General features: G+C 41.4%; 1 protein-coding gene across 1 annotated transcript; it reads right to left on the reverse strand.

Moving 5' to 3' along the window:
• Positions 1 to 6736: 6736 nt before the first annotated feature.
• On the reverse strand, positions 6737 to 11450 carry LOC149830306 (G-type lectin S-receptor-like serine/threonine-protein kinase SD3-1). The gene is made up of 2 exons (XM_090015780.1): positions 11164 to 11450; positions 6737 to 9975 (listed from the first exon to the last, which is right to left on the reverse strand). Exon 2 carries the CDS (start codon positions 9385 to 9387, stop codon positions 7015 to 7017), a length of 2373 nt encoding a protein of 790 aa, XP_089871906.1. The 5' UTR covers positions 9388 to 9975; positions 11164 to 11450; the 3' UTR covers positions 6737 to 7014.
• Positions 11451 to 12191: the final 741 nt, after the last annotated feature.

Below are 12191 nucleotides of genomic sequence, written 5' to 3' on the forward strand. Positions count from 1 at the left end.
CTTGTTAATCTTCCAAAAGGAAAAAGACCTATTGGGAGCAAATGGGTTCTCAATATTAAGAGGAATGTTGATGGATCTATCGAGCGATATAAAGCTCATTTGGTTGCTAAAGGATACACACAGATGGCAGGAATAGACTATGAAGAAACATTCTCTCCTGTGGTCAAATTGACCTCTATTCGCCTTTTGTTAGCCAAAGTGTCACATATGGATTTAGAATTACATCAAATGGACGTTAAGACAACATTCTTAAATAGAAAACTGGATGAAGAGATATATATGGAACAACCCGAGGGGTTTGTTACTGCTGGATTTGAGTGCAAAGTATGCAAGCTCAAACGATCCATTTATGAATTGAAGCAGTCATCCAAACAGTGGTATTTAAGGTTTCATGAGACCATCATGTGAAATGACTTTGCCATGATTGATGAGGATCACTGTGTTTATCTTAAGCATCAAGATCAAAAATTTGTAATTCTAACTCTATATGTGGATGATATTTTATTGGCTAGCAATCATTTAGAGTTTCTGAAAACCATTAAAGAATGGTTGTCTATTTATTTTGAAATGAAAGACATGGGTGAAGCATGCTTTATGCTGGGCATAGAGATTAAAAGAGATCGTTCAAAAAGACTTCTTTCTCTTTCACACGAGTCATATATAAAGAAGGTCTTAGAACGATTTCATATGCAAGATTGTAAACCCATAGATACTTCTGTTGCAAAAGGAAATAATTTAAGTTTTAAGATGTGTCCAAAGGAGTAAAAAAAAAATAGAAGCTATGTCTAAAGTCCCTTACTCCAGTACAGTAGACAACCTAATGTACCTAATGATGTGCACCCGACCCGACATATGTTATGCAGTAGGTTTGGTGAGTAGATATCAAACTAATCTAGGACAAGCGCATTGAAAGGCTGTCAAGAGAATTATGCGATATCTTAAAGGCACATCAGATTCAGTTCTTTGTTACCATGACGGTAACATGTGTTTAGTAGGCTATACAAATGTAGATTGAGGCGGGGGCCCTGATGAGTGTAAGTCTACGTCTGACTATGTGTTCTTGATGAACAATGGTGTTATATCTTGGTGTAGCAAGAAGCAAACATGTGTAGCCTTATCCACAATGGAAGCTGAATTTGTTGCAGGCTCGTTGGCAGTGCAAGAATGTGTTTGGTTAAGGAGATTTATTAAACATTTGGGAGTCACTTCTGATGCAAAACTGTCAGTGACTTTATTCTGTGATAATCAAGCGGCAATTGTGTTTGTTAAAGATCCCAAGTTTCATAGTAGAACCAAACATATAGACACGAGATGCAAGTATATGCGCGACATTATATCTAAAGGCAAGGTTGCCTTGGCATATGTTAATACCCAAGATATGGTGGCAAATCTCTTTACTAAGCCAATTAATAAGGATTCTTATGTTAAGCATGTAAAATCTATGGGTATTTGTAAGATTTGATGTGCTAATGTTATTCATATTTCTTTCTATGATCATTGTATAGCATGTTGCACATTTATATGAGTATGCTACCAGGTTTGAGATAAATCTTCTCACACAGATTTATCGCCTCAGACACTGCTTGTGGGCGAGCTGAGATGAGATGTAACAAAATTCAGGGTTGCTGAATTAATAAGCATGTCGGATTTTGGGAATATCATATGATAATAACTCAAAAGAGTGGGAGTACAATGAGTTATGATATCCGTCATATATACGTATATGGGATACATCGCCCTAACTGGGTTAGGATGAAGTCTCGTGTATATTTAACTATATGGAGAGATTGACCTTGCTATCAAAATGTCAAGGGTAACCTGACTGACCAGATCTGAGGATTTGGATAGACATTGCATGAGAATGTGCATCCTGAAGGACTCAAGTTAGTTTCTCGGGAAGAAACTGAACTAGTATAGATCTGTACGGAAGAGAATCTATGGTGTATGCATACACTCACTGGAGTGAGATAGTCTTGCCGTAATATGTGAGTCATACCACGTATGTCGCACCATAACTATAAGTCAACCATAAAAGGAAATGAAAAATGATCCTTTCTTCTTCATTGTGTGAGTCATTGATATATATATATATATATATATATATATATATATATATATATATATATATATATATTGGTGTTCTTATTGACTTTTGACCTTATTTTAAGAAGAAAGATAAGTGTTGTTACTTTAGCATGTTGCTTAAGGTCATATTTGATTCGGTCTAAAAGTACATGTCTGGAAAAGTAACTTATCTTGATTCAAATAATAAGAGTTGGAAAGGAAGATCATTTGACATTTTTTTAGATTATGCACATGTTAAAGGCAAGCTTATTTTACCACATTATGGGGATGTTTGAGTTTATGATGAAACATGTGATATAAAGGAAGGCCTTGTCTAGCATAGCTTAGCACTATAAAATATGCAGAGGGATTGATTTAGGACACAGTGAGCTTCTTACCTGGCTTGTACAAGTATACCTTGTGTTATCTTATTATTTGCAGGTTTAGGCTATTATGTTACACTAACCGATACATAATATGCCTCCACTCCCTAAGCTCACGGGTCGCACGGTCCATTTGTCAGTATGAATACACGATGTTATTCACCATATGAGCACGTTTGGTGTTCCTTCTTCTAAGATCTCTTCACATCATGTGCGAGTGGGAGAATGTTGGTTTGGGTACCGGGTCCACCCATGATGGGCGAGTTCCGGACCTGGCCCACGTTAGAGAAATGGGCGGTTTGAAAACCGCCTATTTTCCTCACTTCTAGGGCAATTTTTTCTGATGTGCGTAGAGTGGAGGGAAGGTAACACTGTAGCAAAATGTATAAAGTAAAACAGAGAGAGAGGGGTTGTGTACGCTGGTGGTGATTAAGAGAAATCTCAACAAAAACAGAAAAACTGTGCACAGTGGGTGAATGTACACAGTGAGTGTTTAAGAGAAAAGATCTCATTAGAGAGATATTTGTACAGTGAAAAGAAAGAAGAAGAAGAAGAAGATGGTAAAAATTGTCTTTGTGGTGGTTCAACACAGTGGGCATTTGGACTCGTAGAATCATTGTTCTCTCCAAGTGAGGGCACGCATCCGTTGAGCAAAAGCGAGCATCAACGATCCACTGTTTTCCGCTTCCGCTTCAACAACGAAAAAGGTATGTATCGTAGCCTTCAATAGCACCCCTAAAACAAGCCTTTGCAAGTGAAACTTCATGAGATTTAGAAAGTGAATCTCATTTACACAGCACCCTACAAGCAACCAAACGTAACCAACATGTGAAATCACATTTGAAGTGACTCTCATGGTGGAATATATGATTTGAAATCGCATAACTTCAAAATCATATTTGATTCCATCTCATATTTTCAAATCACTTGAGAATCACGTGAGATGCAACCAAACGTATTGCAGCATTTGAAAAATGTTAGTGGTATCACCGATTTGCCCTTAGCATTTTCAAAAGTACTGAAAATTGGACATAAAATTAAAAATATGATAAATCTGCCAATTATTTTTTTCTTGATGGTTTGCCCTTTTGTCGCCTGAAAAATTAGTCACTTCAGTCAAGCCACTTGTCTAAGTTGTCGCCTAAAAAAAGCATTATGTAAGTTGTCTTAAAACACTGGGCGCCTATAAATTGTTGCCTGAAAAAAATCGAACACCAAGATTTTGACCAAGGCACCTGATTTTTCAGGCGACAAGAAGGCAAAACTGCCCGTATATTTGTTATATTTTCTAGTTCACGATCAGTTATGGTATTGTGCCAAAAATTAGTGTCATGTTAATCGTTGTTCATAATTTTTATAAATCATTTGATTGCCAATTTTATATACTGAAATAGCTGTAAAGCCAAGATCAAATTCGCTTAGTTACAAAGATTACATTGTTCCAAAGCTGTAGGCAACATAATCTTAACCCTGAACTTACTGCTTGCAGGCCAAATATCCAACCATCTATACTCTATGATATAAAATATATTTATTACTCACTAACAAGCCCATAAAATCCAAGCCTAGACAAACACTCATTTTTCATGTTGGGTCTATTTCACGAGTTTGAACGAGCTCGCTCTTTATGAATCAAAAAATAAGCTGAATCACCAACAGCTTATCTGATTTTCCAGCCCTTGATGTAATTCGTGAGATTAGCAGCACATTAGAGTTCATGAACTTAATTGGTGAAAGGTTGAGCTGGAGATGAGCACTTATCCTCACCATAGAGTGAATATGTCAAGTTCTTTTCTCTTGCAGCAGGCATGTCTAAGCATTGAAAATTCAACTCCTAAGGAAGCACTCAATGAAACCATAGCAACAAAAGACAAGAAGCAAGCAGCTCAAAAGCTACCCCTAGTCTCCCCTTGCAGTTGCTTTCTGACAATTAACTAGAGCCAAACCAAGAGGAGCCAGGATCAGGTGCCATCACATGGCATACTTTGAAGTGTGCCGCTGCAGTTGATGCCCTTCATCTTTGGCTTACAGTCCGTTGTAGGATAGAGGTACACTCAAAGTGTGCCATGTAATGGCACCTGATCCTGCCTCAACTTGGGCAGCCCATGCTGCCAAACTCTTTCAAGTTGGTGCCCGGGCCCCACAAACATCATCTCAGCAGCTCATCATAGAAAAAAAAGAGTCATTTATGAAAAGATGCCTGCCTTGTCAACTATTCAAGGAAAGCTGCTCATCATTTGAATTTGTTATACTTCTTATTTTATGTGGCTTAAATGTCAGTGGGTCGAACCTCCACTATAAATGAGTGGGTCTATACCTCTGACTAGCACTGAATCCAGACTCAGGTCTGACTAAGAGTATCAACGGGCCGGGTTTGGTTCGGAACCAGGTGAAACCAGACCTGGCTCTGATTTTCGGGTATGGTATCGGGTTCGGGTTCGGTTCAGGTAGATAGGAGGATATCATGAGTCATATTTTTTTCATCTTTTTAATTTTTTTCTTATTCCTCTTAAAATAAGATTAAAGTTATTTTGAGACAGAAGCGAGAATGGGGCAGAGACAGGGATGAGAATTGGGACAGCTATTTTGAAACGGGGATAGAATAAAATTTTGAGACGGGGCAGAGACCTTGTCTTCTGCACCCGCCCCGATCTACTGCCATCCCTACTTGATCGAGTTATTTTGTTTTATATCTAGGCCTTACAAATTTCACTGTACACTATCTTCATTTTAAAAAAGGGGGTTGATTCAACACAAATTTCACAATCCACTATCTTCTTTTTAACAAGTGTGTTGTTTTTATTTATGTTTTGTAAAAAATCCTATGTAAGTTTTTCTTTACTATATATTTTTTCCCAGGCTTCATTTAAGACAAGGTTTGGAGGCTTTGACCCCAAAATTTGTGGTTTTAGTAAATCCACATGGTTGTTTAAGATAAATGAAACGGTTCAATTGTGGGAACTGGTAGTATTTGACAACTACCACCTCAATTAGGTGGTGAAATGTGGAGCTGACAGTATCTAATACCACCCCAATTCCATCATTTTTCTAAATTGCATCCATTTCAAACGACTTTGGCGTTGAGTATTCCCCCCACTTCCCACTTCAGCTACTGCCTAGGCCCTAGAGCACTTTGTTTCCAAACAGGGCCTTAAAGTATCTTTGTTTTTAATACACAACAAAAAAAAACAAAAACTTTCCTTGTAAGTTGAACCTTTAGAAATAAACAATGGGGCCCATCATTTTCTTTTCTTTTTTTTTATATGAGCCTACCATTGCAACAATGGGGCCCATCTTGTCTTTTCTTTTTTATATGAGCCTACCATTGCAAGCATGTCATGAGTCACATGTTTCCTATGGCCTCCAATAAGACAAGACCTTTTATTCTTTCATTTTTGTTTGTGTAAATTGCATTTATTGTCATAGCTTTCTTTTAGAACTACGAGGACGGTTCTATTACGGAAAGTTTTTAAATTTCAAAGCATACTCAAACTTCAACACTGTAAACTAAGGCCTTGTTTGGAATCTGGTAGCAGGGATGGAATCACGTGCGTTTATGCAATTAAAAAAGTGGCAGCTGCCAAATCCATTATTTAGTGTAAGAAAGGGCTCTACACTTATCATCCTAAATCTCATCCCATCCCAACTACCAGATTCCGAACGGGACAACCAAGATAGTTTGACCAAGATTTTAACTCGAGAACACCAAATGAATAGACATATATCACAGCTACCAGATTCCAAACAGGCCTTAAAAAGACATCTTGAAGGGGTTGAGGAAGCCGCATAAGATAAAAAAAAAATCCTGATATTTTTTAAATTCCCGATTAGTAAGAACCCGAAAAAGCTACGATTAGGAAACGTCTGACCCAATTTATATAAGCTATTGAGAAATGAGAATTCTACAAAATCTCCACGTTTGGAAGCAGGGGATACGGGTAGAAAATTCTGCGAAAAACATAAAAAACACACCCTTCCCATGTTGAAGCGAGTGAATTTCTTCACTCCTTTGGGAGATTTTAGCATTCTTACATATGAAAAGATGCTCGACATAAATAGGTAGAAAAATCATGATGAAAATTTGTCTCAGGCGTCCGTCCCACGCTTTTTCATACAATAGAAAGATACAATTTTTTTAGAAAATTTTTTCCGCTTCCAAGTGTGGCCTCGAGCTTGTTATGCCAGACCTTTTAGCCATTTTAGCCAGATGGCTAGGTCCACAAGGCTCGGACAAGTAGGTCCCCTGACTAATAAGCACATGATCAAAGACCTGTAGAAATCCATATACAATCCTGAAACCTCATCCCATTATCATTTAAACAATAATTCCTAGTAGGGAGGCATCACGATGGGAAAACTATATACAATTGCCAACATTCTCCCATGTGAATCCCAAAATGAGATGGAGCTCATAAACCACAAACAGACAACGGGGCCATGAAAAGAAGGGATGTTCCAACTTTTGGCAAAAACTCCACCAACCTCAGCTTTTCCCTAAAAAGCTACACATCACAAGACCTAAATGGCCACCCACCAAAATATTTGAATCCTCCTGGGCTTGACAAAGTCACCCCCCAACCTCAACTATTTCCAAATTTCCCATGACCGACAAATCGCTGTCTGATAAATCAGCGTCATCCTCCGGCCACCGCCGGACCGGAAGCAGTGAAAATGGTGGCGGTGGTGGGTCGGCGTGCAATGTCCCCTCCAGCACCTTGGCCACCTCTCCCATTGATGGCCTCATGTTGGCTCCTTCCTGCAGGCACCAGAAGGCTGCCCACAAAGCCCGCTGCGCCTCACCTGCATCCACATTACCCTCCAACCGACCATCCACCACGCACATCACACCTTCCGTTGCCATTGTTTCGTACGCCCACCGGTGCAGCTCATTCCCTCCCCTCCTCCCAGACACAATCTCTAACAGCATTGCGCCAAATTGCCACACATCTTCCTCTGCAGTGCTTTCCACATTGCCAGTCTCCACCCAGCCCAACCCAAATTCGGTCACCTTGGGGCGCATCTCCCCGTCCAACAGCACATTTTCCAGTTTCAACCTCCCATGCCCCATGAACTGCCTGCATCCAGAGTGTAAGTATGCCATTGCCCGCGCTACACCGACCCAGATCTTTACGCGGTGCTCCCAGGTCAGTTTCCGGCTGCGCCTATCTTTGAACAGCCACGAGGCCACCGACCCATTCTTTGCAAACTCATAAACAAGACACCTGTGGTCCGATTCACAGCAGTACCCCTCCAGCCGAATAAGATTCCTGTGATGGATGTTCCCGAGCATGGACACAGCTGATCGAAACCGTTTCTCTTGGGTGGAAGAGTTCAACATCTTGATGACCACAGGCTTGTTCCCAGTCAACACCGCACGGAACACAGTGGGACTGAGCGAATGCTTGAAGCTCTTGGTCAGGTCCTCTATTTCTGCATATGACAATCTGATCAACCCTCTCGAGTTTGGATTGATGAAGGCAAATTTTCCTCCACACAGCTGGGGTTGGGCCTTAGATTTTCTGCGGTAACGGATGAAACAGAGAACCATGCCAACCTGGATCACAAAGAAAGCAGTGAATGTGCCACAGGCTGCACCGATCAGGCATAACTTGCAGAATCTGATAGGTTGTGGATGAGGAGGTGATGGGGAGAATGGTGTTTCTGCAGAGACGTTCCCCGGCAATGCTGCCAATGGATCCAAGCAGATCTTCACAAAAGAGATGGCAGAAAGAGCTGGGTGCCTGTAACCAGTGATGTACCTTGTTCGCTTCACCGTGCATTGGCCGCTGCCATCATTCATGACAGTCACAGCACTGCAATGCCGGTCTGCAAGACAAGATTTCCGGCATTGCTCCAAGCTGGCAAATACAATCGAATCATGTGGGGGGTATACTCCATAGAGCACGGTGTGTTTGAGAGAAGTCATGCCAGGAGTGGTATCGCAAGCAGCATATGGAGCCAAGCAAGTGGAAGCTGAAGTGGATGGGTAAGGGCATAGGCAGGTAGCAGCACTGGTTGGACTGGTTAAGCTGCAAATTCCAGTGAGACCACATGTAGCAAATACCTCACACTGATTTTCTACTGCCTGCCATGTACATTCCCACAACCCGGAAGACTCAACCCATGAATACATGCGGAGGTTGCCATCGACATCCACCCTGAGAAATCGAAACCCGATCGAAGAATCATTGAAATCGCTACTAAACTTCGACCATACAGGCTCTGACCTGTTGTTAAGAATCTGCAGAGCACCATTTGAGGACAAGGTTGCAGTGAATGGGGGTGTTGAAGACGGGATTTCGCTGGACCAGTAACTCACATTGGTTTCCCAATGCAATTTCAGCTGACCGAGTGAATCGATTGACAAGCTATAGTAACTGGAAACAGAGTCTTCGCTTGAAGCAGCTCGGAGATTTTGGTAGGGAGCGAGAGTCTGACCAGGAAGAAGTGTATCTGAAGGAGTTTGGAAACTCTGCCATGCAATGTTGTGGCCATGTTGGTTAAGCAAGACAAGATTGCCATTATCGAGCAATCCTGCAGCACTGATGGACAACTCGGTGGTGTTACTAGACCATACGATCTGTCCCTTAGAGGCCTCAAAGAGAACAAGATCCCCTGACATGGTCAGCTGCAGGAACGATCCAGGACCAACAATAACATCTTCTCCAGCAGTCCACACAAGAGCTTGCAGATGATCAGGGATCAAGAAGGAATTATAACGAATACCAACGACAAACTGGTTTGGACGCCCAGATCTGTTAAAGAACCCGAGCACAAAATCACCATTTGGGGAGGTCCAATAGCTGTTTCCAGAGGTGGTGAGCTTCGAACCAAGGGGAATCTCAGATGCAGAAATCAGTGGAAAGAAAAAGACGATGATGTCAGCAACGATGATCAGGATAATGAAGGGGAGGAAGTGGCATCGTTTCTCTAGTGGCATTTTGACAGAGGGAACCAAACATTTGGAACAGAAGATGGATTCAATTGAGGGGTGTGAAAATTTAAAAGGGAAAAGGGGGAAAAGGTGAAGGGAAAAGAGAACGAAATTCAGAGGAATGCAAGAAAACACAATAGTCAAGAAAGACCAAAGAAAGTGTGCAAGGATGTAAATGGCGACCGCAGCAGTGCAGCAGTGCACCAGTGAAGTTCACCAAGGCACGAAGATGACGGTAGTAAGGCCTAAAGGTTAGAAAAGCAGAGAATGAGTAACATCCTACTCTCCCTCCTTGTTGAGATCAAACTAATTGATATGCGAAAGATGCCTGCGCCTAACCCTAGAGTTTATTGACCAAACCCACTTGCTCCCTTTTATACTAAAAGTATTGGGAAAAGGAGGAAAGGATATCTAACTTCATCAGCAAAAACCTAAAAATTTAGAACTTCTGCAACAAAGAAAAAGGTTTTTTTTTCTTTTTTCTACTGTTTCACTCATAGGGTCTCATAAAGGAATAAGAGTGAAGAAGCAAACCCTAAAGCTGGTGAAGATTCTGTAAGCGACGCGATTCCTGGGCCCATTCTGGATTCAAATCTGATCAAAAGAGAACGAACACGAGTTTCAGTAGAGGAGAAGCACACAATCCTGGTTTTAATGAATGAATAGCCAAAAAGTTAAAGTTTATCAACAAAGAAAAAACCAAGTAAACCCGGTTTAATAAGAATCACATATGAGAGAGAGAGACCAAACAGATTGAGAAATGAGCATTTTGCCACTCAAATCGAAATATTTCCAAACCAAAAGAAAGGATTGGGGGAAAAAATCGCTTCCGGAGATTACGAATCTTCAAAAATAAATTTCCCAGGCCACATTTTTAGAAACGAGAAGAATAGAAGGCCCAAAAACAAAGAAATTTAAAAATAAACGAGTTTTTTGTGTAAGAAGCATCTCAAAGCGACTAATGTCAAAGCAAACATAGATCCCGAAATTTGAGGAGCGCTAGACACTGAAAAGGAAGCTCAAAATCACGGATTTCGTTGTTCAGAGAAGGGCCGAAGGAAAAAGGACGCCAAAAACGAAACAAAAAAGCAAAAAAAAGAAGCAATAATAGCATATTAGCAATCTTAAAACGATTAAGTGAGATTTGTATCTCTGATGCTTAGAAAGAAAACTGACGATCTTTTGGGGAAAATGGCGTACAAAAAATATTCTCAAAGAAGAGCAGACAAGATAAACATACAAAAGGAAGGAAAGCAAAAGCAAAAAGGAAAGCCTGAAATGAAGGACGAAAAGGTAAACGGCACCTTTCCGAAGGCCCTCGTGCCTTCAGGAAAGTGGATTCCGGCGACTGCGAAGGCGGCCGAGACCGCGCCGCACCGAAAAAACTAATTCCGGCAAATGATTAAAGAATATAGCGGACTGAACAAACAAAAGAACGAAAGAAGACAAGGCAAAAACCTAACGTTTTCAAGCCCGGTGCACCGATTCCACTCGGCGAAAACGTCCGGAACCCTGCGACTTGACGGAGAAAATGATGCACGTACGGAAAGAAAAGAAACAAGCAAGTAAAATGTGGAAGAATTTGAGAAAAACAAAACCCTAGAGCTCCATCCCTGACGGAAAACGAACTCAGACGAGGTACTCCAGCCAGAACCCGGCGACTCGCCGGAAAATGAGCTCCGGAGAGCAGTAGAGCATAAACAACACAAGCAAAAGCCAGAAAACGAGCTCCGGAGAGCTGTAGAGCATAAACAACACAAGCAATAGCCACAAAACCCTAACCTTTTCCAAATACCTCCGTTTCCGTAGGATCCGGCGAGCAACGGCAGCCAGAATCCGGCGCCTCCCCGGGAAAAGGAACGCGCGACACGGAGAGAACGGATTGCAGTGAGCGATGAAGCACGGACAATGCAAGGATGGGCGAGAAAAACACCTCTCCGAGGTCGGCCTTAGAAGGAGCATTCAGGCGAGAGGAACGGCCGGAATCCGATGGGTCGCCGGAAAATTAGTGGCCGTACGATCCCTGAAACCATGTGACCCTCTCTCTTTCTCTCTCTCTGAGCGCACACAAGAAATGGTGAGGCGGCCCCTCGCGGTATGAATATCATTTGGAGCATAAATGACTAAAATACCCCGACAATTTTACCGTAAAGGCGAACCAATTCTTTAGGGTTAGGCTCGGGGAGTAACTAAAAGACTCAAGTGCTCCCAAGTTCCGAACATTTCCATTAAGGACAAAAAAGGGGTACTTCACTCACACTGTAGAGTGGAGTGGCTAGTCCAGTGATGAAAAGACTTAAATACCACAGAAAATTTTACTCCTAGTCAAATTTGATCTTCCTTTGGTTTTTGATCGTTGCGAAAAGACAAGAATATCCCAGGAGTTTTATGTAAAAGATAAGTCTGTTCCTCCATAAAATGGACGATTTGAAATCGGGTTTGGATCCACATGGTTGGTTTGATTGAGCGGTGCCATCAACCGTTGATCTCTCAATGTTAACGGCAGCGATGAGTGGCTTTTTTTGAGTTCATTGGTGTAAAAAACTTTCACAGGTTTCTTGTGATTTTGAAACATATTTTAGAACTTCCCACATGTGAATGTTGAAGCCTCAAAACTGGTGAAAGTTTTACGCAAAAAAAGTGTCATATCTAATATTCAAAGTTTGCCTCAATTTGGTACTACTCTTGCATCCCACACCTAAACACATTTTGGAGAGAATATTTCACCCCTAACCACAACTCAACAACAACAACAACTACTACGCCTTCATCCCAAAACAATTGGGGTCAGCGATATGAACCAAAAAAGA

Source organism: Nuphar pumila, chromosome 8, assembly GCF_984573655.1.
Source record: "Nuphar pumila chromosome 8, dmNupPumi1.hap1.1, whole genome shotgun sequence".
NCBI lineage: Eukaryota > Viridiplantae > Streptophyta > Magnoliopsida > Nymphaeales > Nymphaeaceae > Nuphar > Nuphar pumila.